This window comes from Culex quinquefasciatus, chromosome 1 (genome assembly GCF_015732765.1).
Source record: "Culex quinquefasciatus strain JHB chromosome 1, VPISU_Cqui_1.0_pri_paternal, whole genome shotgun sequence".
Taxonomy (NCBI): domain Eukaryota; kingdom Metazoa; phylum Arthropoda; class Insecta; order Diptera; family Culicidae; genus Culex; species Culex quinquefasciatus.
In genome coordinates, this window is record NC_051861.1 from 110,492,120 (window position 1) to 110,519,613 (window position 27,494).

At 39.2% G+C, this 27,494-nt stretch overlaps 2 protein-coding genes across 2 annotated transcripts; both read right to left on the reverse strand.

The window, feature by feature from the left end:
* LOC6047715 lies at positions 1-23,084 on the reverse strand. The gene is made up of 8 exons (XM_038267063.1): positions 22,411-23,084; positions 9,018-9,289; positions 3,197-3,438; positions 1,918-3,138; positions 1,717-1,858; positions 1,532-1,658; positions 1,160-1,476; positions 1-1,107 (listed from the first exon to the last, which is right to left on the reverse strand). Exons 2-8 carry the CDS (start codon positions 9,282-9,284, stop codon positions 655-657), a joined length of 2,769 nt encoding a protein of 922 aa, XP_038122991.1. The 5' UTR covers positions 9,285-9,289; positions 22,411-23,084; the 3' UTR covers positions 1-654.
* Positions 10,941-16,274, reverse strand: LOC119771097. The gene is made up of 2 exons (XM_038266486.1): positions 15,984-16,274; positions 10,941-15,830 (listed from the first exon to the last, which is right to left on the reverse strand). The coding sequence occupies exons 1-2, from the start codon at positions 16,272-16,274 to the stop codon at positions 10,941-10,943; spliced, it is 5,181 nt and encodes a 1,726-aa protein (XP_038122414.1).
* Positions 23,085-27,494: the final 4,410 nt, after the last annotated feature.

Consider the following 27,494-nt stretch of genomic DNA (forward strand, 5'->3'; position numbering starts at 1 on the left):
TCAGAAAAAAAAGAATATCCATAGTACCTTTATTATATCAAATCCTTAGGAAATCTCTTGTATAGTTGTGATTCAAATTGATTTATTCCCCTCCGTTGTTTTGCTTGTTTTTTTTCTGAGTGAGTGAGTTGTGAGTTGTGAGTAAGTAAGTGAGTGAGTGAGAATGATACAACTCTGATTAGTGAATAATTCCTCATGCTTTCTTCGACAGACGAGAGGGGTTCATAACGACCTGGTGTGACTGTGTATTAGATAGAGTTAGAATATGCTGCTTGTTTGTTTTTGTTTCTTTGTGTGATTCATTTGCTTGTTTTTGTTAGATTCAATTAGCTAATGCTTCCCTTTTTCCTCCTCCCAATTGTTGCGTGGAAATCGTATAGTTAGTGGTTTGTTTTTGTTTTTTGTTTAATGTATACAATATACTTTTTGGCGACAATGAAAAATGCTTGGTATATACGAAATTTTTTGTTTTGTTTAGTTTATCTAACGTTTCGGTTATATAATAATACTTTTTTTTCTTTCTGACAAATATATCAACTGATGCTATAGATATCTTACTCTCCTGCGCTAACTTATGTTACTGTATTATCATTATTATCATAACTGTTACCCTTTTTTTACTTTGTCTCTTCCCTAACCTCAAACCTGATAACCTCAACCGCTGGCCTGCTCCAGCTCTCCAAGTCGCTTCCGCTTCCGCTCCGAGGTGATCTTCAGCACGTGCCACATCGTGACGGGCTTCCGCAGCGTCGTCAACATCTGGTGCCAGTGCCGGAGTCCCTTCCCGGTGGTTCCACTCCCAACGATGACGTGTCCGATCGACACCAGCTTGGTACTCTGCTTCCGGCTAAGGTTGTTCCCGCTGCTGTCGTACGAGCTGTACCCGAACTGGATCAGGTCACCTCCACTGGTGTTGTTGTTGTTGTTGATGGCGTTGCTCTCCGTCCGGTTGGTCATCTGGACGACGGAACACCGGATCTGGATGGTGTTCAGCATGTACGGCGGAACGCTGAAGATGATCGCTTCGTTGTAGATCGGCGATCGCTCGCCGCGCTTCACGCACGTCTTCTTCTTCGACACCTTCTTGTCGTTCTTCAGCAGGTACACCTGAAAAGAAGGATTCTCGAGTGAGGTTGATCGCATCCCGAACATAACCTACCTTCACGAAGATCCCCTCGCTGGAGTCCACCTCTCCGCCGTCATCTTCCTCCTCCACCACAGCCGCTTCGTCGTCGATCGCGACCTGCTGCTGCAGCTGCTTCGATCGACCGCCGCTTCCCGTCGCCGCCCTACTACTCTTCAGGTTGAGGTTGCGGGCCTTCACGATCACCACCGTGAGCCGCTCCGCCGTCGGCAGGTAGCTCAGCGAGAACATCAGCTCGCCGAGCGGGCTCTTCTTGTGGCTGGAGTCCATCAGCTTCAGCCAGGTCGTCATCGGCCGGCTGATGTTCTCGTTCAGCTGCATCTCGCACTCGCCTGGAAGTTGATTTGATCAGCTTGATCACTTGGGTGACCAGATGGGCGCACTTACCGATCAGCGTCTGCTCGCTTGAGCTGGTGTGGTACACGTGGAACCACAGCGATCGCCGCACGCTCTTGTGGGTGATCCAGAAGCTGAACGTTTCCTGGTAGCTCGGGTAGCAAGAGTTCTTGAAGACCTGTAAAGATCCAAAGGGTCACCCCAACTGAACCATCTTCCAAGCGATGATCCCCTACCTTGGTCTGCAACACCTTGCTTTCGTCAGGTACGATGAACACCTTCACGAAGGTGTCCATTTCGATGCCGGGTGGACACACCAGCTGCTTCGCCTCCTGGATCGTCACCAGCAGCTCGACGCCCTCGATCGTGGTGCTGCTCCTGCAAAGAGGTCAAACGGTTAGTCGGCGGAACTCCCCGAAACGGGTTACAAGCCTTACTTGTCGTACTGGAGGCCGACGCACAGGTATCCGGTGATGGGTTGGGCCGGCTCCAGATCGCTGAAGATCACCGACGATTGCGACGCAACGGATTCGGTGGAGGACGACGGGATTACCGAGCGTAGACCGCCGACGGAACCTCCCGAACCGTTGAATGCGGCAGCGACGCTTCCACTGCTGCTACCGCTGGCCATGGAACCGCCGGGATCGTGCTCCCGACCGAGCGTGTACTGCTCCAGGAACGACTCGGAAACGGTCTTCTGCAGGACCGTCGAGGATCCGCTGGAGTACCCGGAGGTCACGGCCGACGGGGTGACCATTCCGGATCCGCCGCCGCCACTGTTGTAGTACCGCGTGAGGTCCTTGTACGAGGAGTTCTTCATCAGAGGTATTCGGGGTGTTTGGTCACCGTCCGTGGCTAGGGCGAATCCCTTGAACAGCTTCCGCTCGGAGAACTCCGTCTCCGAGAAGGACCGGTTCCGGAGGATGTGTTTGATACCCTTGGACACCGTTGGCAGGTTGATGTTGTCGCCGGCTTCCGTGCGCGGAGAGTCCTGGTACTTGCTGTTGTCCGTCCGGCTGGTTGAGGGCGTTGGAGTCGGAGTTGAACTGATATCTATCAGCTTCGGTGATACGATAGGGGACGTTGACGAGGACGAGGAAGCCGGCTTCACCGGAGGTGACCTCTGGTCACTTTCACTGCTCCGATCCACAGTTCCGTTGAACTGCTGGTAGATGTTCAGCAGCATCTGGTTGCTCTCGATCAGCCGGGACATCTTCCGGAGGTTCTCCATCTTGGAGAGCCGCCGCTCGGCCCGCTTGCTCGGATCTTCCTCGGCGAACACGGACTGCACGGTCGCCGGCTCAAAGCTAAAGATGCACTCGTCGTCCGGCTTGCGGGGATCCGACGCGAACGGGTTGTTCGCCGAGCGGATCAACCGCTGCAGGAACGGTTCCGGAGCGGGAACCGGAGGTTCCGGAACCACCGGAACTGCTACTTCCGGTGGTTGAGCAGGAGCCGGATCGACCTCCTCCTTGAGCGGCGGCTCGTTCAGGAACGGGTTCGTGCAGATGTGAGGCTCTTGGTGGAAGCGCTTGGCGTCGCGGGGCGAGTTGAGCACCGGCAGTGGAAAGGAGATCGGGGCCGAGTGTTGCTTGCGCGGCACGGGCCGCGGAATCGGCGATATGATGATGGACCCGGCGGAGGGTTTGGGTTCGGAGCTGTAAGCAAAAGAACCCCGTCAATATCTCGCTATTCAGCGTCGGAATCAGTACTCACGTCTGCTTCTGGATGGCCTTCTCGCGGGTCAGCTTGGGCTCCCTCGGGGATGGAGCGGGTCGCAGCGGCTGGGGCGGGATCTCGGACTCTTCGGTGGAGGAGGTGCGCCACGGAGGAACCGTCAGGTTGGTGCCCTGCTGGTGGGCGTGGTGACCGTACGGGGGTTTGTAGTCACGGTCGACGGAGTCGAAGCGCTGGAAGCTGCCGGTGGAGCCGAGCAGGATCTCCGAGCCGGAGTGCATCTAGGAGAAAAATCATTTACATTTTTTTTAAATATATTTTATTCATTGTAGATTCGACATTAATTAAGAGTTGGTCGATGTTGGGCTAACTTAAATTCTGTTTGCTTTAACTGGGAGTTAAGTAAGTGACAGCTGTTTGTTTATAAGGCTAGTGCGGAGCTCGGAGCGAACGCAAACATTCTAAAATTCTAAAATTCTAAAATTTCTGAAATTCTAAAATTCTAAAATTCTAAAATTCTAAAATAGCATAGCATAGCATAGCATTGGTGTCTACCCGTAGTTGCTACTCTGTTATTGACCAGGACCTCCAAGAATTGCTCCGTGGACCACAGATGAAGAGTAGGAACCAATCATCACCACTTCGCAACTTTCAAATGTCCCTATCATGCTAGCCAATCACAGCGCCGGCCACGACCAGTGGTAAGACACGGGGGAAGTGGATAGGAATTTTAGTCCGATACTTGAGTGATGAAGACCGCTAAATCAGCTGCGTCTTCGACAAAGTATCACGTGAGGTTTGAGGGTGTTAGTAAGATGGGTGTGAAGCCAGGATTCACCGTGGTAAGTGATGCGGCCGGTCAAATCTATTTATAGTTCTTAATTCTTCGTATGTTCTTGGATTCATTTTGGAAGCTATCCAATTCGATTCACCAAGCTTTTTGTGATGAATTCTGGTCGTGTTGAAAGTTCAATATTCGCCTAACGATTATGCAACCAGTAAGTAAGTGTCCTTGAATTCAACTTGCATTCAATATTGCATTTCTTGTTCCAGATTCCAATCAAGTTTCTTGGATTCTTATAGCATTCTTAATCCTTCTAGAATACTAAGCCTCGATGGTCTGGTGGTAAGCATTTTTGTCTGCTGACCCAAAGGACGAGGGATCGAACCCCGCCGCGAGCTAATGAATATTTTTTCGTTCATATTCAAGTGTTCAGAATTCCTTCTTTCCATAAATTCTCGATAGGAGCAGATGGGAATCGAACCCAGAACCTTCCGCTTACAAAGCGAACAGCGTTACCATTCAGCCACGCCTACCCCTTAATTCTAAAATTCTAAAACTCTAAAATTCTAAAATTCTAAAATTCTAAAATTCTAAAATTCTAAAATTCTAAAATTCTAAAATTCTAAAATTCTAAAATTCTAAAATTCTAAAATTCTAAAATTCTAAAATTCTAAAATTCTAACATTCTAAAATTCTAAAATTCTAAAATTCTAAAATTCTAAAATTCTAAAATTCTAAAATTCTAAAATTCTAAAATTCTAAAATTCTAAAATTCTAAAATTCTAAAATTCTAAAATTCTAAAATTCTAAAATTCTAAAATTCTAAAATTCTAAAATTCTAAAATTCTAAAATTCTAAAATTCTAAAATTCTAAAATTCTAAAATTCTAAAATTCTAAAATTCTAAAATTCTAAAATTCTAAAATTCTAAAATTCTAAAATTCTAAAATTCTAAAATTCTAAAATTCTAAAATTCTAAAATTCTAAAATTCTAAAATTCTAAGATTCTAAAATTCTAAAATTCTAAAATTCTAAAATTCTAAAATTCTAAAATTCTAAAATTCTAAAATTCTAAAATTCTAAAATTCTAAAATTCTAAAATTCTAAAATTCTAAAATTCTAAAATTCTAAAATTCTAAAATTCTAAAATTCTAAAATTCTAAAATTCTAAAATTCTAAAATTCTAAAATTCTAAAATTCTAAAATTCTAAAATTCTAAAATTCTAAAATTCTAAAATTCTAAAATTCTAAAAACCGCTAAAATTGCTAAAATCGCTAAAATAGCTAAAATCGCTAAAATTGCAAAAATTGCAAAAATCGCTAAAATCGCTTTCAAAAATTGCAAAAAACTGCAAAAAATGCGAAAATTGCAAAAATTGCAAAAATTGCAAAAATTGCAAAAATTGCAAAAATTGCAAAAATTGCAAAAATTGCAAATATTGCAAAAAATTGCAAAAAATGCGAAAATTGCAAAAATTGCAAAAATTGCGAAAATTTCAAAAACTGCAATAATTGCAAAAATTGCAAAAAATGCTCAAATTGCAAAAATTGCAAAAATTGCAAAAATTGTTAAAATTGTTAAAATTGCTAAAATTGATAAAATTGCTCAAATTGCTAAAATTGCTCAAATGGCTAAAATTGCTAAAATTTCTAAAATTGCTAAAATTGCTCAAATGGCTAAAATTGCTAAAATTGCTATAATTTCTAAAATTGCTAAAATTGCCAAAAATGCAAAAATTGCAAAAATTGCAAAAATTGCAAAAATTGCAAAAATTGCAAAAATTGCAAAAATTGCAAAAATTGCAAAAAGTGCAAAAAGAGCAAAAATTGCTAAAATTGCATAAATTGCTAAAATTGCAAAAATTCCTAAAATTGCTAAAATTGCAAAAATTGCAAAAATTGCAAAAATTGCTAAAATTGCAAAAATTGCAAAAAATGCAGAAATTGCAAAAAGTGCAAAAAGTGCAAATAGTGCAAAAATTGCATAAATTGCTAAAATTGCTAAAATTGCTGAAATGGCGTAAAATTGCAAAAATTGCTGAAATTTCTAAAATTGCTAAAATTACAAAAAAAGGCAATTGCAAAAAATGCTAAATTTGCTAAAATTGCTAAAATTGTTAAAATTGCTAAGATTGCTAAAATGGCTAAAATTTCTAAAATTGCTAAAAATTGCTAACTTTGCTAAAATGGCTTAAATTGCTAAAATTGCTAAAGTTGCTGCAATTCTAAAATTCTAAAATTGCTAAATTTGCAAAAATTGCAAAAATTGCTAAAATTGCTAGAATTGCTAAAATTGCTTAAAATTGCTGAAATTGTTAAAATTGCTAAAATGGCAAAAATTGCAAAAATTGTTAAAAGTGCAAAAATTGCTAAAATTACTGAAATTCCTAAAATTGCTCAAATTGTTAAAATTGCTTAAATTGCTAAACTTGCTGAAATTGCTTGAAATGCCAAAATTGCCAAAATTGCTAAAATTGTTAGAATTGCTTGAATTGCCAAAATTGCCAAAATTGCTCAAAAATTGCCAAATTACTCAAAAATTGGTAAAAATGCTAAAATTTCTAAAATTGCTAAAATTGCTAAAATGGCTAAAATTGCTACAATTACAAAAAATGCTGAAATTGCTAAAATTGATACAATTGCTAAAATTGTTAAATATGCTAGAACTAGTAAAATTGCTAAAATTGATAAAATTGCTAAAATTGTTCAAATTGTTAAAATTGCTAAAATTGCTAAAATTGCTAAAATTGCTAAAATTGCTCAAATTGTTGAAATTGCTAAAATTGCTAAAATTGATAAAATTTCTAAAATTGCTAAAATTGCTAAAATGCTGAAATTGCTAAAATTGATAAAATTGATAAAATTGCTAAAATTGCTAAAATTGATAAAATTTCTAAAATTGCAAAAAATGCTGAAATTGCTAAAATTGATAAAAATGATAAAATTGATAAAATTGATAAAATTGATAAAATTGATAAAATTGATAAAATTGATAAAATTGATAAAATTGATAAAATTGATAAAATTGATAAAATTGATAAAATTGATAAAATTTATAAAATTGATAAAATTGATAAAATTGATAAAATTGATAAAATTGCTAAAATTGCTAAAAAGGCAAAAATTGCAAAAATTGTTAAAAGTGCAAAAATTGCTAAAATTACTGAAATTCCTAAAATTGCTCAAATTGTTAAAATTGTTAAAATTGCTTAAATTGCTAAACTTGCTGAAATTGCTTGAAATGCCAAAATTGCCAAAATTGCTAAAATTGTTAGAATTGCTTGAATTGCCAAAATTGCCAAAATTGCTCAAAAATTGCCAAATTACTCAAAAATTGGTAAAAATGCTAAAATTTCTAAAATTGCTAAAATTGCTAAAATGGCTAAAATTGCTACAATTACAAAAAATGCTGAAATTGCTAAAATTGATACAATTGCTAAAATTGCTAAAATTGTTAAATATGCTAGAACTAGTAAAATTGCCAAAATTGTTAAAATTGCTAAAATTGCTAAAATTGCTCAAATTGTTGAAATTGCTAAAATTGCTAAAATTGATAAAATTTCTAAAATTGCTAAAATTGCTAAAATGCTGAAATTGCTAAAATTGCTAAAATTGCTAAAATTGCTAAAATTGATAAAATTTCTAAAATTGCAAAAAATGCTGAAATTGCTAAAATTGATAAAAATGATAAAATTGATAAAATTGATAAAATTGATAAAATTGATAAAATTGATAAAATTGATAAAATTGATAAAATTGATAAAATTGATAAAATTGATAAAATTGATAAAATTGATAAAATTGATAAAATTGCTAAAATTTCTAAAATTACAAAAAATGCTGAAATTGCTAAAATTGATAAAATTGATAAAATTGCTAAAATTGCTAAAATTGCAAACATTGCTAAAATTGCTAAAATTGCTAAAATTGCTAAAAATGCTAAAATTGCTAAAACTGCTAAAATTGATAAAATTGATAAAATTGATAAAATTGACAAAATTGATAAAATTGATAAAATTGATAAAATTTATAAAATTGATAAAATTGATAAAATTGATAAAATTGATAAAGTTGATAAAATTGATAAAATTGATAAAATTAATTAAATTGAAAAAAAATGAATAAAATGATAAAATTGAAAAAAATGATAAAATTGAAAAAAATGATAAAATTGATAAAATTGATAAAATTGATAAAATTGATAAAATTGATAAAATTGATAAAATTGATAAAATTGCTAAAATTGCTAAAAATTGATAAAATTGCTGAAATTGCTCAAATTACTAAAATTGCTTAAATTGCTTAAATTGCTAAAATTGCTGAAATTACTAAAATTGCTTAAATTGCTAAAATTGCTGAAATTACTCAAATTACTAAAAGTGATAAAAATTATAAAATTGCTTTAACTCTTTATTTGCTTATTTCTAAAATTGCTAAGATTGCAAAAATTGCTAAAAGTGATAAAAATTATAAAATTGCTCAAACTCTTTATTTGCTAATTGCTAAAATTGCTAAGATTGCAAAAATTGCTAAAATTGATAAAATTGCTAAAATTGCTGAAATGGCTAAAATTGCTAAATTGCTAAAATTTCTAAAATTGTCAAAATTGTCAAAATTGCTAAAATTGCTAAATTTCCTTACATTGTTAAAATTTTTAAAATTGCTGAAATTACTAAAATTTCTAAAATTATGAAATTTGATCATACTTCCGAGCTCCGTACTTAGCTATAATATTATCTAAGAATTAAAAAAAATACCAGGCCAGCCCCACCCTGCTGTTTTAACCGCAGTGCTGATAATTTGAAAAGTTGAAGCAAACTCTAACCTTCAATTTCCTTTTCAACTGACAGACAGCTCGACGTGCAAACATTTTCTATCGAATGATCGGAATTCATTTCCGAATCATTCCAGAGCATTCTTCCAGTTAATCAACAACTCCCACGCAAAACAATCCGCTAACATTCCGCAAAGCCCTCATTTTGCCCTGAGCAATAACCCCTTTCAATACTCGGGATTTGTGTTGTGCTCTGTTCCACCGTTTCTACCGAGCCTTTCAGGGGCTATAAATAATACCTACCAGATAACCATTGGCATTGTACAGCCTCATCTTGGACAGCTTCAGCTTGTCCTCCCGGCTCGACAGAAACCAGGCGATGTCATAGGGCTGGACGAGCCGACAAAGCAGTAGCAGCACAATCAACAGCGTTCCGACGAGGGCCAGACAGGCAATCAGGACCACGGCGTCCATTCTTTGGCGTTTTGATGCTGCTACGACGACTATCCTAAGTCCGGGCCTGCTCGCTGCCACGACCGCTTTGGCATGCCGAAAATCCTCGATTGCCATCAATTCTGCTTGTTTTTGTGTGTTGCGTGTCACAGCAATCCAGGCGGGCGCGATTTGTTGGTGGAACGCCAGAAGGTAGGCAGCAGAGGAAGGAGAAAGCAGAAACAGAGAGAGGATAAAAGGAAAAGGCATCATTAGCAAAAACATCGCTACAGGTGGTTGAGCTCTCACGGAGAGGTGGTTTTCGGGAAAATCCTTTGCAGAGAGAGAGAGCAAAAAAAAAAACACATCAATAAAACATGGCGCTCGCGTGTTTTTGTTCGTGCTGCATACTTTCGGGCGAAAAAAAAAGGAACCCAGAAGAATCGCTAACACACCCTTCTCAAACCGAGCAAATTTCCATACAGTGATTGACGTGACGTGTGCGATCCCCCTTCTGTCTGTGTGAATAGAGTTAATCAAGCCTTATCACCGTGCAATCAAATGTCCAAAGCCAGGCCCCCTCCCAACCCGACCGTGAATCCATCACCCACCCGCTCAAGGTTATGACCGATTTTGATGCCAGGACGGGCCTGTCAAACGGAGATAAAATGTGCTTCGTTGGGCGCAAAGTTGGGGGTTGGGATTTTCCACCTCGAACCACCTTGTTAAAAGGATTTCCAGGGAAATTAAATGGCACGGAAAGGGTGGAAGCTGTCAATTTAACGAAAGTTTTTTGTAATTTAAACTATTATTTTCATGTATCATTAAGAGTTTTAGTCATTTTAGTATGTCATTATTTTATTATTTTAGTATTTTAGTATTTAAGTATTTAAGTATTTTAGTATTTTAGTATTTTAGTATTTTAGTATTTTAGTATTTTAGTGTTCGGACCCGTGAATTGGCCAACCTCGAAATCCGCGCTCACCTGATTTTATCCTGTTCGTTGGACGTCTAATTTCTACGTTGTGTTTTCGTCGTGTGTTGTGTGTTTGTGTGTTGTGTCGTCCTCTGTGTGTTCCGTCCCTTTCCGTTCCGCTTTCTTCCTTCTTTCTTTTGTAGGTTCCACAGGTAAGTATTTTCAGGCGGTTCCAGCAGCGGCAGCAGTAACTTTCTTCCCACAGCAGACAAAACTTCGGCAGCAGAATCTTCTTCTTTTCCAGGCAAACGGCGCACGAGAACGGCGGAATCGACCAGGGTTCGCAGTGGTCAAACGGGTAAGTAACGGCAAGTATTTTCTTCTTCACAGGTAAAAACACAGAAACGACTTTTCTTCATAAAACTACAAAATTTATTCAGACCGACTGAGACTTTATTTCCTAAGTCCAAGAAGTAAACAAAGTGTTCTTCTCAACGCGATCCGACCGCGACGACGATCTATTTCGACTGGTATTTGGCCCAGGCAGTGTGAAGAGGAATGCAGAAAAACGGTGCAATTGTGCGCGTGATCGCGACGATCAAGACTACCACTACCACCACCCTGCCGTGTATGTACGCAAATTATAGCAAGAGAATTTATGCTACACGGCAGGGTGGCGAGTCAATTTTACTCTGCAACCAAACATGCCGGCCACCTTAAATTCCCTAAGAATTTAAAACTTGCAAAAAATCTAAACGCTAATTTGAAAAACTAAGCCTACTTAAAACTAGCACTTCAAAGATTCAAAATTTTCTTCTGACGCCTTCTTCACCGACTCCGTTGCGCCGTAGGGTTGACGGTTGACGGCGATCTTCCTCCTACGCTGCGCCTTGTGTCGGTTGAGGGTAGAAGGCGTTCGTGTGCTGCACCGCCGAGTCCTTCTCGAATGGTAGCAAACAGACACGTGCTGACTGCCGCTTGTAGACCGCACCGTTCGGCAAACGCAGCTTCACGACGCGGACGACGCCGTCGGGGCCCGGGTAGACCTCAACGATCCGCGCGAGGGGCCACTCGATTGCCGCCTTGTTGTCCTCCTTGAGGATCACCATCTGTCCAGCCTTCAGCTGGGTCGCTTGCGGGAATTTCTGGTTCTGGTTGTGGAGCTGCGAGATGTACTCCCGCCTCCACCGCTTCCAGTGTTGCTGCACCAGCTGTTGCAGTTGCTGGTAGTGTTGCAGCCGGTTCGTGGGAACGTCCGTGTAGTCCGGATCCGGAATCGCTAGCAGCGACGATCCGGCAAGAAAGTGCCCGGGCGTGAGCACGTCCAGTTCGTCCGGGTCCTCCGACAACGGGGTAAGCGGGCGCGAATTCATGGCCGCTTCGATCTGGGTGAGGACGGTCGCCATGTCCTCGAAGGAAAGTTGTCGTTGACCCAGCACACGGACGAGCGACGTCTTGGCCGACTTCACGGCCGCCTCCCATAGCCCGCCGAAGTTCGGCGCTCTCGGCGGGATGAACTTCCACTCGATCCCACGACGGGACGCTTCGCTGGTGATCTCCGTGATCACCTTGGTGTCTCGAAGCAGCTCGTACAGCTCGCGTAGGTGGTTGCTTGCTCCCTGGAAGTTGAGACCGTTGTCCGAGTGGATCTCGGACGGTAGACCTCGGCGAGAAACAAAACGACGCAGGGCAGCAAGAAACGCAGCGGTGGTCAAGTCCCCCACCAGCTCCAAGTGGACCGCTTTCGTGCTGAAGCACACGAAGACCGCGATGTACGCCTTCTGCGCAGCTGCTCGACGGTGTACGGGCTTCAAGTAGACAGGGCCACAATAGTCTACGCCGGTGACGGTAAAAGCGCGAGAGGGGGTTGTTCGGGGTTTTGGGAGTTGACCAGGGGGTTGCTTTACAAGGGCAGGGTTGGTACGAAAACAGCGCACACAGTTGCGAAAAGTATAGGTTGCCAATTGTTTGCCGTTCAACGGCCAGAATTCGTGCCGAATCTGAGCGAGTGTCATACGGGGGCCAGAGTGGAGCGAGGTTACGTGGTACGCGACCGCCATTTGTCGCGTGAAAACATTGCTGCTGGGAAGGATCATGGGGTGTCGGGTAGAGTACGCTTCGCCTGCGAGTCCAAGCCGGCCACCAACGCGCAGAATGCCATGCTGGTCGAGAAACGGGTTGAGGAGCTTCAGCGACGAGTGAGCCGGAACGAGTCGGTGGTTTGCGAGCGCCTTGATCTCCACGGCGAAGGGTTCCTGCTGCACGCCGCGCACGAGCGCGAACTTTGCCTCCTTCAAATCTCCAACGGTGAGAAATGGGGTTCTAGGGGGCTGCTTGCGACGCTGACATCTCCGGATAAACCTCACGCAGTACGCCGTAATCCTCAGCAGCTTCCAGTAACAGCCGTAACGATCGATGAGCGGGTGAGGTTCCGGGGAAGCAGACACGATCAGCACGTTCTTCCTCTTCTCCAGCAACTCTTCAGCAGGCTCGTCGACCTCCAAATGCTTCACTCTGCTCCAGTACTCCTCGAACGACTCCAACCACTTCGGACCGTAGAACCACAGCCGCAATCCAACGAGATCTTTCGGCATGACTCCACGGGAAACGAGATCCGCTGGGTTTTCAGTCCCCTTGACGTGGTTCCAGCGATGCCCTTTCGTCAACTCCTGGATGTGCGAGACTCGGTTCGCAACGAACGTGGGCCACACGTACGACGGTGACCTCAGCCACGCCAGCACGACTGTCGAGTCCGACCAGAACCAACTCTCCGTGCCCTCCATCTTGAGGGCTTGCACGACCTTCCGGTACAGCCTTGCTGCCATCAAAGCTGCACACAGCTCTAACCTCGCCAGGGTGACCTTTTTCAACCCTGCGGGACGCGACTTGGCCGCCAACAGCGAAATTTTGACCAGCCCCGACTGGCTGATCGATCGAGCGTAGATGCACGCTCCGTAGGCCGCTTCGGACGCATCCGCGAACACGTGAAACTCGACATGGACCGGATTTTCCACGAAAGCGCACCTGTCGACTGAAATCTTCGACAACTCCGGCAACTGCTGGTAGAACTCAGTCCACCTCCCGGCCAAATCCGGTCTCAATGGGTCGTCCCAGCCTTGAGTCGCGACCCACAGCAGCTGCATTCGAATCTTGGCCCACGAAATGACCGGAGCAGTGATCCCAGTTGGATCCCAAAGTTGGGCAATGACCGAATAGACCTTCCGTCTGGTCCATTGCCCGTTCACGGACAAACCCGTGACATCGATGCCGAGAACGTCTGGCCCTGGCTGCCAGTTTATTCCCAGCGTCTTCACCTGCTCCTGGTCGAAACTGAGCGTGGTCTGCGTACCCAAATCGTCCGCAGCCAGCCCTGCCAACGCCCCTGTGGCGTTTGACACCCACTTGCGCAGCCTAAATCCACCTTTCGGCAACAGCTGCTCCAGCTCCTGCCGCAACAGAAGCGCTTCTTCTTCGGAGTCCGCTCCACCGATGAAATCGTCCACGTAGAAGTCACGAAACAGTGCTTCTTTCGCACGTGAATACACCTCTCCTTCGTCCTGCGCCAACTGCTGCATACAGCGCGTGGCAAGGTATGACGATGGGGCCAACCCAAACGTCACCCGTAGCATCTCGTACGTCCTTATTGGCTCCGACGGCGAAGGCCTCCACAGAATCCGCTGCAGAGGAGTATCGTCCGGATGGACCTTAACCTGCAGGTACATCTTCTCTATGTCCGCAACCAGAGCTACCTGCTTCTTCCGAAAGCGCAACACCAAATCGAACAACGGGTCCTGGAGAACCGGACCAACCATCAGCGCCTCGTTCAGCGAGAAATTCGACGTCGTCTTGGCAGAACCATCGAACACGGGCCGGATCTTCGTCGTCGTGCTGGACTCCTTGAAGACCGGATGGTGAGGCAGGTAGCATTCAAGCCGCTTGTCGCCCTTCAGCTCCTCCTCCGAAACAACCTTCATGTGGTCCTGATCCAAGTACGCCTGAATCGCCTCGTTGTACCGCTTTCGCAAGCTTTCGTCCTTGCCCAGTCTCCGCTCCAACTGCATCAGCCGCCGCACCGCCATATTTCGCGATTCGCCGACCATCTTCTCGAAACCCATGCGCTTCGGAAGTCGCACCACGTATCGACCCGTGACGTCGCGTGAAAACGTGGCCTGAAAATGCTCCTCACAGTCCTGTTCCTCTTGCGACCGCTTCGGTGCCTCCTGCAGCTCCTCAATCGTCCAAAAACGCTCGATCTTCTCCTCCAGTGTCGCATTGACGGAGACGTGACAGCTCGGGACGGGGTTTAGACTCCCCAGATCGGTCTTTCCCGCAGCTATCCAACCGAAGACCGTGTTCACAAACAGCGGGAGACCTTCTCCCGGCCGCTGGATCTGCACCCGGCCACCATTTAGCAACAGAAACTCGTAGAAGAACTCCAGCCCTAACAGCAAATCGATTGGAGCCCGCTTGTGGAATCCGGGATCCGCCAACACCATGTCAGAGGGCAAGTTCCACTGGTCGATCGGAATTGTGGCCGACGGCTGGTCCTCCGTCACCTTCTTCAGCACCAGACACTCCATCGGGACCGTATAATTGGTGACACGCGAGGATACAATCGCCGACACCGAGCTATCAACCTGCATACGGGAACTTCCGACGCCGGAGATCGGCACGCTCACCTTCTTCCGCGGCAATCTCAAGATCTGACACAGTCGCTCACTGATCAGATTCGCCTGCGACCCGCTATCGAGCAACGCTCTTGCGGTGTGCAACCGGCCATGGCAATCCTTCACCGCCACGAGCACCGTCGACAGGAACACGTGGACCTTCCGCGACTCCGCTGCCACATTTGCAGCGTAAATTGTGGCCACCGAACTCGTAACCGCTTGCGGTTGAGCTGCCGGCACCGTCGAAGAACGCGAACTACCCTCCTGTGAATCTCCCGTTACCGCAGCGTTCGGAGTGGAACCGGAACCAAGCCTACCAACAGGATGCAGCAATGTGTTGTGCTTCTCGCTGCAACTGGAGCAGCGACTTCTGACATTGCAGTCCCTCACGAAATGGCCACCCCACAGACAATTTCTGCAGAGCCTCTTCGACAACACCAGCCTGTTACGACCTTCCAGTGACAACTTCTTGAAGTCCGAACAGCTCGAAAGCGAGTGTGGGCCGCTACACATCCTGCACTTCGGAGAGGAAGAGTCGGAAGCGGCGTTCACTGTCAGCTTCGAGAAAGATTTCTTGGGCTGGGCTGCTGGAACCGAAGACACGGAGGGAGAACCACGCTGACTGCCCAACAGCTGATCAACTGCGACCGCATCCAAGACCTTCGTCCGCTCCTCCAGGAACGCTATCACGTCGGTGAACTGCGGGTCCTCCTTCTTGGCTGCCAACGCCTCCCATTCCTTCTGCGTCACGTCATCCAGCTTCGACACCAACAACTGCGTCAGCATCACGCCCCAGCCACCGGTCACTTCGCCCAACTGGTCCAGAATCTGCGTACAACGGCTGAAGTGATCCACCACGTCGTGGATGCTACTCGACGACACCCCTTTCACTCGCGGAAACTGAAGCAACCCGTTGACATAGCGCTTCTTCTGGAGATACTTGTTGGCATGTCGCTTGACCAACAAGTCCCAGACCACCTGGTAGCTCTTCGCGCTGAACTCACTCGAGTTGATCATCTTCTTGGCCTCACCGATAAGACAGTCTCGCAAGTAGTGGAACTTCTGAATCGCGGTCAAATCAACGTTTTCGTGGATGAGGGACTTAAAAGTGTCGTGGAAAGGCAACCACTCATCGTACTCCCCACTAAACTTCGGCAAAGTGATCTTCGGCAACTGTATGCCGGCACGCGCAACGCATGCGCTAGACCCAGACGCAACCCCAGAAGGCAACCTCGACTTCAACCCTGCCCTTACCTTGTGGTACAACCCCTCGAACTGCTCTCGGACTCGCTCATGTTCCTCCTCCATGGCTGTGGCATCATCCTCTTCCTTGAGGTCCTCCTCCTCGATGGTCTCGATCTCAAGCTGGAGCGCCTCGAGGAAGAGGATGATGCCACAGCCATGGTTGCAGAGTAAAATTGACTCGCCACCCTGCCGTGTAGCATAAATTCTCTTGCTATAATTTGCGTACATACACGGCAGGGTGGTGGTAGTGGTAGTCTTGATCGTCGCGATCACGCGCACAATTGCACCGTTTTTCTGCATTCCTCTTCACACTGCCTGGGCCAAATACCAGTCGAAATAGATCGTCGTCGCGGTCGGATCGCGTTGAGAAGAACACTTTGTTTACTTCTTGGACTTAGGAAATAAAGTCTCAGTCGGTCTGAATAAATTTTGTAGTTTTATGAAGAAAAGTCGTTTCTGTGTTTTTACCTGTGAAGAAGAAAATACTTGCCGTTACTTACCCGTTTGACCACTGCGAACCCTGGTCGATTCCGCCGTTCTCGTGCGCCGTTTGCCTGGAAAAGAAGAAGATTCTGCTGCCGAAGTTTTGTCTGCTGTGGGAAGAAAGTTACTGCTGCCGCTGCTGGAACCGCCTGAAAATACTTACCTGTGGAACCTACAAAAGAAAGAAGGAAGAAAGCGGAACGGAAAGGGACGGAACACACAGAGGACGACACAACACACAAACACACAACACACGACGAAAACACAACGTAGAAATTAGACGTCCAACGAACAGGATAAAATCAGGTGAGCGCGGATTTCGAGGTTGGCCAATTCACGGGTCCGAACAATTGGTGCCGTGACCAGGATACGGGGGCTGCGCCGGAACATTTGCTGTTTTGTTTGCTGTCGATGGTAGCGCAAGATGGTTTCAGCGCCTCTGCAGCAGCTGTGATGTAAGGAGTGGAACTTGGTCGCGGAAGTTAGGTAGGACCTGACGGGGACTGGAGTGTTGATGGCGAAAGGTCACTGGCTGCTGGTTCCCGGTGTCGGACCTGAGGTAATCCGGCGTTCAAGGCTTGTGCTCGCGAGTCAAGTCTGGGGCCACAGAGCCTTTCCCGCGTACGGTCAAATCGGACCCAGGGATGAATTGACCGGAGACAAGGCCGGCAGCTTCCGGACACACAGTGGCTGCCCATTCATCGCTGCTGAAGGTGGAAACCATCGAAGGATGCCTGTCGCGCAAAAGGAAGATGGCGGTAGCGAAGCAGAGGATATCATGGGGACCGGAGCAGCAACAGCAAGAAGTCGTGCGAAGAAGTTCGTGGTAAAATGTGCCATTTTAGGGGACCGGTATGTTGGGTCGCGGACCCTATTATCGGCGATTATTTATTACCCCCCGTCGCACGGGGGGGTGAATACGAAAGAGACGTCAGTGGTGGCAACTGACGTCTGCTTGACTTGTTATTGTTTTGAATGTTGTTTGTAATATTTGTGAAATAAATTCGTTCTGTTGCGTTTTGACACCCGTTGAGACTGGTCGTCTCATCGGACCAAGAAAGTCGCCGTGTTTTATTTTATTGTACCGTCCTCCCAGTGGTGTCTTCGTCCGCCGTCGTAATATTCGTGTCGTTTCTTGTTCCGGACGTCCCCGCAGTAATGCACAACGTAGGGGACTGGACGATCGGGCCGAACATTTTAGTATTTTAGTATTTTAGTATTTTAGTATTTTAGTATTTTAGTATTTTAGTATTTTAGTATTTTAGTATTTTAGTATTTTAGTATTTTAGTATTTTAGTATTTTAGTATTTTAGTATTTTAGTATTTTAGTATTTTAGTATTTTAGTTTTTAGTATTTTAGTATTTTAGTATTTTAGTATTTTAGTATTTTAGTATTTTAGTATTTTAGTATTTTAGTATTTTAGTATTTTAGTATTTTAGTATTTTAGTATTTTAGTATTTTAGTATTTTAGTATTTTAGTATTTCAGTATTTTAGTATTTTAGTATTTTAGTATTTTATTATTTTAGTATTTTAGTACTTTAGTATTTTAGTATTTTATTATTTTAGTATTTTAGTACTTTAGTATTTTAGTATTTTAGTATTTTAGTATTTTAGTATTTTAGTATTTTAGTATTTTAGTATTTTAGTATTTTAGTATTTTAGTATTTTAGTATTTTAGTATTTTAGTATTTTAGTATTTTAGTATTTTAGTATTTTAGTATTTTAGTATTTTATTATTTTAGTATTTTAGTATTTTAGTATTTTAGTATTTTAGTATTTTAGTATTTTAGTATTTTAGTATTTTAGTATTTTAGTATTTTAGTATTTTAGTATTTTAGTATTTTAGTATTTTGTGTATTGTGTGTTTGTGTAAACTGTATTGTTTTTGTCAGTTTTTGTGAGTTCATAAAATGGGGAAAATCAGAAATATCCGTATCATAAATTTTTAATTTTTTGGGTATTTAATAAAGTTTTTTTTTCATATTTGAGGTTCTTGTGCAAAATTTATACACGTTGTTAAAATTCTTTAAAATTCGTCTAGTTTGGCTCCCATACTACGATAATTAAAAAATTATGTAATATTTTGCTAAAAACGGCCAAAATTGCCATAACTTACCATAATAATTTACGTATGAGCAAAAATCAACAAAATCGGCCGATTTGATGACATTTTATTTTTTTCTTATTTTCGCTTGAACTTTGTGGGGAGCTTCCCTATGATAAAAAAAGCAGTTGGAGGAAGGGAGGATTACGCTTCATACAAAAAAAAAAAAAAATTGCATGGAAATTTTGTTACGAGGGGGAGGTAAAAATCCCATTATCTGCGTTACGTAATAAAAGAACGCTTTCTTACTTGCCCATACAATTCTCCTAACAATTTTGTCAGCTGCAACAATATGGTATGTAAAATGTTCGATAATCTGGTTGAGATTGGTAAGGAATTTTGAGATCGCTTTAGTGACTTCTGCAAAGTTTTAGGAATGGAAACTTCATGGAAAATTCCGAAAAAATACTTACACTCTCAAAAAAATGTATATTTTTTAAATTTATTTTTTATCGCTAACATTTTGAGTTTTTTTTTGACACAAACTATTTTTTGACTTAAAAAGGGCCTTAATAGATAAGAGAAAATTTCCAATAAATTCGTCTAAGAACCATTGAAAATTATGAATTATGAATAAACATTAAAATTGTAGTTTTTTAAGTGTCAACCATACAGCACTTAATTCTAAGTTTTTTTTTCGAGATCTCTGAAACGAATTGTCTGATTTGCATTTGCATGTCATCAAATTTTCGAATCTCCACGACCAATTTTTAGGATTTTTTTTTTCATTTTTGTGGAAACCATATTTTCTTCTATGTGCTTCATTAGCCTGTAATTTTCAACTGACAGACAATCTCGCAAACTATTGTTCAAAAATGAAACTTTTGTGAAATATCCTGATCCTTCAATAAAAATAATTTTAAAATTTTAAAATGTGATCTAAAATATGTAGTGAGCAAAATCATTTACTCAAAATTTATGCTTGACATTAATTTTTTGAAATATTTAATTTAATTTAAATTACATGTTAATTTGGTGACACTAAAAAAAACTCATTTTTATCGATTCGAAATCTTTGTGTTTGTGTGGTTTTATATCAACCACTAACTGTCTAATTTTCAAAGTCCCAGTGACAACAACGTAGAAAATTTTCTCATCTCAGAAAAAATACGGGGAGGCTTTCTTTAATAAAGTTTTTTTTAAAGAAAATTTCTAGAGTTTTTTTCAATAGGTCCTATAAACAACTTTTTCTTTAAAAAAAATCTAGAATTGCTGAAGTTTCCGAAAATAATAACCTAAAAACGACTATAACATTTTTTTTAATTGAATTTTATTTTTTTATCGCATTTTATTATTTTTTTTTCAAAAATAATGTTTCTTTCAAAACAATATTTCGCAGATTTCACTATGCACTATGTTTCATAGAATGTCTTTTTGAGTCCCGCAAAACAATAAAAAAAATGAAAAATTTAAAAACACGTGTTTTGGGAATCCAACTTTTAGTGAAGATAGTTATTTAAAGAAATGGATTATTTTTTAGAGGGTAAACTTTTTTTTTAACATTAATATTATAATAACACTATAATCTACAAATCGATCAGAAATCCCATCTCCCACTTTGTATGAACACCCCGCAACATTGTATAGAGACTTGTATGGAAAAACTAATGATTCTAAATTGCTGCTTTTGACATAGGGAATGTATGGACAAAGTTTCATCCAAATCCAAAAATACATAGAAAAGCTGCTTTACGAAATTCTACAGAACAACTCATGTAAAATTTTAAAATATTGACATATCAGTGTTGTAAGGATACCTGCAATGTAAAGTTACCAGAGTTTATGTAGAATAAGTAAAATTACAAAAGCATGTAAATTTACATCTTTTAGCGGTAAAATTACACTTTTCTGATTCAATATCCTTGGTGCAATATTACCATGAATTTGTTCCAGAAAAAAATCCTCAAAAGCGTGTAATTAAAATAAATGAGAAAAATCACATCCTGTTCTGGTAAATTTAGATTTTAAAACAATTTACTTGGACGCATCTGCGAGCTTAATTTTTTCCAGTCACTTTGTTATTTTTTTGTAATTTTGAAAGATATTTTTTGTCTATTATTGTTTATTGAAATTGGTTTATTGATTATTTTAATTTTTTAATTTCCATCAATATAGAAAAAATAGTAACTTTAAATTCATTTTTTTAATTGCTTCTGTTTTTTCCGTTCATAACATTTTCCTCCGAAGTTGGGGGCACGTTCCACAAAGGACATCGTCGTCGTTTTCTTCTTCGACAAGGTTTTTTTTTGGAAGCCAAATTATCGTTGTACAGCAAACAAATGAGGGAAAGTTGGGGTTTGAGGAATCCCATTTATCCTTTTGTGAGCTATTTGGTATAGAAAAGTGAGCAATTCTCTACGAAATCGGTCTTTTTTCTTCAATTTTAATTTTGTATTTTTTAATCCGGCTGAAACTTTTTTGGTGCCTTCGGTATGCCCAAAGAAGCCATTTTGCATAATTAGTTTGTCCATATAATTTTCCATACAAATTTGGCAGCTGTCCATACAAAAATGATGTATGAAAATTCAAAAATCTGTATCTTCTGAAGGAATTTTTTGATCGATTTGGTGTCTTCGGCTAAGTTGTAGGTATGGATATGGACTACACTGGAAAAAAAATGATACACGGTAAAAAAAATTTGGTGATTTTTTTATTTAACTTTTTATCACTAAAACTTGATTTGCAAAAAAACACTATTTTTATTTTTTTTATTTTTTGATATGTTTTAGAGGACATAAAATGCCAACTTTTCAGAAATTTCCAAGTTGTGCAAAAAATCATTGACCGAGTTATGAATTTTTTAATCAATACTAATCATTCAATATTACGCCCTTTTAAAATGTTAGTCTTGATTTGAAAATATTGTTTTCGAAAAGATCGGAAAATTTTACAAATGTTTCATATATTAACATTGAAAATCGAACCATTAGTTGCTGAGATATCGACATTGAAAAATGGTGGGCTGTTTGGGTGAGACTTAGAAAACATCAATTTTCCTGTTTTTAAACCTTTGCATTGCAATATCTCAGCAACTAAAGGTCGTATCAACAAAGTCCGAAAAAGCAAAATATAGATAATTTTCTCAGCTTTTCAAAAATATTTTTTTCAAAAGTGGGCAAACATGTGCACTAATTTTAAAAAATGAAAAACTGCGACTATTTTCAAAAAAGTCAATTAAAAATGGATTTAACATGAAAACGGTGCACTTTATCAAAATTTCACTGAAGTATTTTTTGATTGCAAATTCGATTTTACATCGAAAAATGAAGTTGAATTTTTTTTGCGACCAATATTTCGATTTTTTGAAAAAATCAGTATTGATTTAAAAATTCATTACTCGGTGAATAATTTTTTGCACAACCTGGAAATTTCTGAAAAGTTGTCATTTTATGTCCTCTAAAACATATCAAAAAATAAAAAAAATAAAAAATAGTGTTTTTTTGCAAATCAAGTTTTAGTGATAAAAAGTTAAATAAAAAAATCACCAAATTTTTTTACCGTGTATCATTTTTTTCCAGTGTAGTCCGTATCCATACCTACAACTTTGCCGAAGACACCAAATCGATCAAAAAATTCCTTCAAAAGATACAGATTTTTGAATTTTCATACATCATTTTTGTATGGACAGCTGCCAAATTTGTATGGAAAATTATATGGACAAACTAATGATGCAAAATGGCTTCTCTGGGCATACCGAAGGCACCAAAAAAGTTTCAGCCGGATTAAAAAATACAAAAAAAAATCGAATGACCGAAATCCTAGAGAACTGCTCAAGTGTCCTAAGAGCTCTTCGAGGGAGTGAAACTCAGTGTTTCTATTCATTATTACAATTTCTTTAAACGCTCACCTGTAATGCTCCATCATCTCGTGGCAAAGATCCATTATTGCCATAAAGAGACACGACGACGACTCTGGTTGAAAGAACAACAAGCCAAATCGATTTCTGGCGTCCTCCTTCGCTTCCGGATTTGGTCTTGTTTGCTGTGCTTGCTTTTTTTCGGGGTTTATATATTTGATAGAGTAAATATCATCCTTAAAGAGATAAAGCGACGACGATTTTTTTTTCTGATCAAAATTGGTGCTGATTTAGTTTTTCTTTTTTCTCTACGGCATTCGATTTTTCCTTTTTCCAACACTGCTTGCTTTCTCTTTCTTCTTTTCTCCTTGAAAAATTGCACTTTTCTTAACTTTCTGAACAACACCACATTCACTCGAATCCGCAGAGAAGTGTAGAAGAGGAGGTGCTTTTTGTTTTCGACAAATTTCGACGATTTTTTGGTCTAAAAAACTACAGCTCGCGCGTGGATTTTGTAAAGTTGCCCGCGCCAAGATTTAGAAGTACTTTTTTTTGTGTAAAGAACAACAGCCATCGGTATCTTTCTAATGCTTCTTCAAGCCCCTTTTTTGTGATGAAGACTCGAGGAAAATATTGTTTCCGCGGAAAAAAAGCCTCCGACGAGTGGCGAAGAATTTTCCTCTCTGCAGCAGGTATCTGCTTTTCGCCTGCCGATATGCAACAAATCGCTAGGATTCTAGTGCAAAAATCTGGGACAGGCGCAGTGGCGCCACGGCTCTGGTTGCCTAGCTTTTGGGGTAAAGTCTTGGAATCAGCAACGAAGTTGTTGGAAATAGCTGAAAATTTAGTTGAATTAATCGAAATCCAGCAAATTTTGCTTAGCTCCAAATTTCAAATAAAACTAAAAAGTCATGGTGCTCCCGAAGCATTCCTGGTTTTGTTTTGGTTTTTTATACCTTCCCCAACCGCCTCTCCAAATAAAATGAGAGTGGCGTTACGTGAGAGCAAGGTGGCGTTACGGCCATCATTTCTTCAGAGGGGAAAACAAGAACTGGGAAAATGGCAATCGCTTTTCCGTTAGGGTAGGCTCTCTCACGTTTTTATTTTGACAGATGTGTTCAGTCATTACGCAACGCGAATTTTTTACTCAAGTTTGAACTTTTTAACAAATTTTCAAAACCTTCTCAATGGTAACGCGTATGCCACGGATTTCTCAACTTTTTGTTTGAATCACGGAATAAATTGATAGTCCCCTAACCGATTCTCCTTTGTGCTTTTCTGACAGGAGCGTGGCGCCGTGTCGGAATGTGCCGACGACCTGTTCTGTGTGTGTACGTATATGTAGGTCATGCGGGGGACACTATCATAATTTATGGGAACTGGGGTCGGGCAAGACAGGGTTGACAAAGACAATTTGTTGTTTTTTAAAGATTAATTTAGATTTTTTGAAATATTACCAATTTTAGCAATCTTAACAGTTTTGTGTGCAATTTAACAACTATGCAATTTTTGAAATTATAGCATTTTCAGCAATTTTAGGCAAATTTAGCGAATTTATGCCAATTTAGCAAATTTGTCAAATTTTAGCAAATTTGTCAAATTAGCATAGCATAGCATTGGTGTCTACCCGTAGCTGCTACTTCGTTATTGACCAGGACCCCCAAACATTGCTCCGTGGACCACAGATGAAAAGTAGGAACCAATCATCACCCCTTCGCAATTTTCAAAGGTCCCTATCATGCTGATCAATACCGACGCCGGCCACGACCAGAGGTAAGACACGGGGAAGTGGATGGGAATGTTAGTCCGATACTTGAGTGATGGGACCGCCAAATCGACTGCGTCTCCGACAAAGTATCACATGAGTTTTGAGGGGTTAGTAAGATGGGTATGAGGTCAGGATTCACTGTGGTAGGTGATGCGACCATAAGCAATTTGTTTATCGGTTGAAATTTTAAAATCTTAGGCAGCCGGCTGCGGAAAGATAGCTATCTAGGGATTTAAATATAGTATTAATTCGACCGCGATTCTCCAGAAATTCTCCGTCGGCGTGCCTTCCGATCAACGGTGATGTAGGAAGGGCTTCATTTATTGAAATGATTATTGAAATGATATAGAAAGGGCTTAATCCAGCAATACGACTTGCTAGTCTCAAAAAAAAAAAAAAATAGGTACGTTTTTATAGAAAACTGTAAATAGAGAACAACACAACAAAACTCATCGGCCAACGAACGCGAGTGAAAAAAAAAACAATGAAAAAAAGAAGGTAAAAAAACAGAACTGCGCGTCCCGAAAAGCACAACACTACTGATGCCATTATTTAATTATAATAGCCAATCACCCCATGCTCTCGAACAGCGACACAAAAGAGACGGAAAATAACACGAAAAAACAGGACTGCGCGTCCACACAGGCACCGCACTACACTAATAGCCAATCACCCAATGCACTCGAACAGCGACACAAAAGAGACGGAAAATAACACGAAAAAACAGGACTGCGCGTCCACACAGGCACCGAACTACTCATTTTAGCAAATTTGTCAAATTTTAGCAAATTTGTCAATTTCAGAAATTTTAGCAATTTCAGCATTTTTTGACAATTTTATGCAATTTTAGCAATTTGTGAAAATTTATCAGTTTTAGCAACTTAAGCAATTTCAGCAAATTTAGCAATTTTGTCAATTTTGGAAATTATGGCAATTTTAGAAAATTTTTCAATTTTAGAAATTTTAGAAAATTTGGCAGTTTTAAAAATTTTAGCAAATTTAGCATATTTGGTGATTACAGCCTTTTTGCAATTTTAACAATTTCAGCAATTTTTGACAATTTGACGCAATTTTAGTAATTTTTGAAAATTTATCAGTTTAGGCAATTTTAGCAATTTCAGAAAATTTAGCGAATTTGTCAATCTTAGAAATTTTGACAATTTTAGAAATTTTGGCAATTTCAGAAAATTTGTCAATTTTAGCAATTTCAGCAATTATAGCAATTTCATCAATTTTTGACAATTTTAGGAATTTTTAGGAAATTTTATCAGTTTTAGCAATTTTAGCAATCTAGAAATTTTAGAAATTTTAGCAAATTTGGCAATTTTGAGAAATTTTAGCAAATTTGTTAATTTCAGCAATTTTAGCAATTTCAGCCATTTTTGACAATTTTAGTTATTATTTCAATTTTAGTATTTTTTGAAAATTTATCAGTTTTAACAATTTTAGCAAATATTTCAATTTAAGCAATTTTGGGAATTAAAGCAATTTTGACAATTTTAGAAATTTTAGCAAATCTAAAAATTTTGAGAAATTTCAGCAAATTAAGTAAATTTGTCAATTGTAGCAATTTCAGCATTTTTTTTTTAATTTTAGCAATTTTTGACAATTTTATCAATTTTTGAAAATTTATCAGTCTTAGAAATTTTAGCAAATTTTATTAATTTTCGATTATTTTAGCAAATTTTAACTTTTTTTGAAAATTTATCAGTTTAAGCAATTTCAGCCAATTTGTCAATTTAAGAAATTTCAGCAAATTTTGAAATTTTAGAAATTTTAGCAAGTTTAGCAAATATTGCGATTTCAGCATTTTTTTGCAATTTTAGCAATTTATGTCAATTTGACGCAATTTCTGAAAATTTATCAGTTTATGCAAATTTTGCAATTTTAGCAAATGTGTCTATTTCAGCAATTTTAGCATTTTTGACAATTTAGGAACTTTTATGCAATTTTTGAAAATTTATCAGTTTTAGCAATTTCAGCAAATTCAACAATTTTAGCAATTTTGACAATTTTAGAAATTTCAGCAAATTTGGCAATTTTAGCATTTTTTGCAATTTTAGCAATTTTAGCAATTTCAGCAATTTTTGAAAATTTTAGCAATTTCCGAAAATTTATTAGTTTTAGCAATTTTGGAATTTCAGCAAATTTAACATTTTTTAAATTTTAGCAATTTTAGTAAATTTCAGCAATTTTTTTTACAATTTTAAACAATTTTTGAAAATTTATCAGTTAAGGCAGTTTTATCAATTTCAGCAAATTTAGCAAATTTGGCAATTTTAGCAAATTTGGCATGTTCAGCAGTTTTTGCAATTTTAGCAATTTAAAAATTTTATGACAATTTCAGGCAAATTTTGAAATTTTATCATTTTCAACAATTTTAGCAATTTCAGCAAATTTAGAAAATTTGTAAATTTTAGCAATTTTGGAAAAAATATCAGTTTTTGCAATTTAAACAATTTTAGACATTTCAGCAATTTTGGCAATTTTAGAAATTTTGTAAATTTTTGCTTGTTTTTAAAATATTGTAATATTAGCAACTATAGTAATTTTGGCAATTTTAGAATTTTGTGCAACATAAGTTTATTTTTTGCAATTTTTAAATTTTAGCAATTTTAACAATTGTGGAAAATTTTACCATTTATCACCAATTTTATTAATATTAGCAATTTCAGCAATTTTAGCTGTTTTGGAAATATCTGAAATATTAGGAATTTTAGCTATTTCAGTAATTTCAGCATTTTTGGAATTTTTAGCTTTTTTGGAATTTTTTACAATTTTAGCAGTTTTGGCAACTAGGGTAAATTTCGCAATTTTAGCAATTTTAACAATTTCATTTCATTTTGGTGATTTTTGCAACTTTAGCAATATTGGAAATTTTAACAATTTTGGAAATTTAGATTATTTTGTAAATTTTAGTAATTTGGGAAACTATAACAATTTCAGCAATTTTGGAAATTTTAGCAATTTTGGAAATTTTAGAAATGTCTGCAATTTTGGAAGTTTTATCTTTTTTTGAAATTTTAAGCAATTTAAGCAGCTTTAACAATTTTGGAAATGTTAGCAATTTCTGCAATTTTGGAAATTTTGAAAATATAAGCAAGTTTAAAAATTTGAGCATTTTTTTTAAATTTAGGATTTCTGTTAAATTTTGCTAATTTTAGCTAGTTTAGCAACTTTGTCAATTTTAACAATTTTAGATTTTTTTTAATTGATTTCAGCATGCTAAAAATGTTTATCTACGCAGGAGAGTGCATTTAAAATTGTGTTCAGTTTATTGCATTTTTCTTTGATTTTTGAAATTTTGAAATAAACATGTTTTTTGCTCCCTCATTTTCACCCTATTAAATTTCGCGACATTTTATTA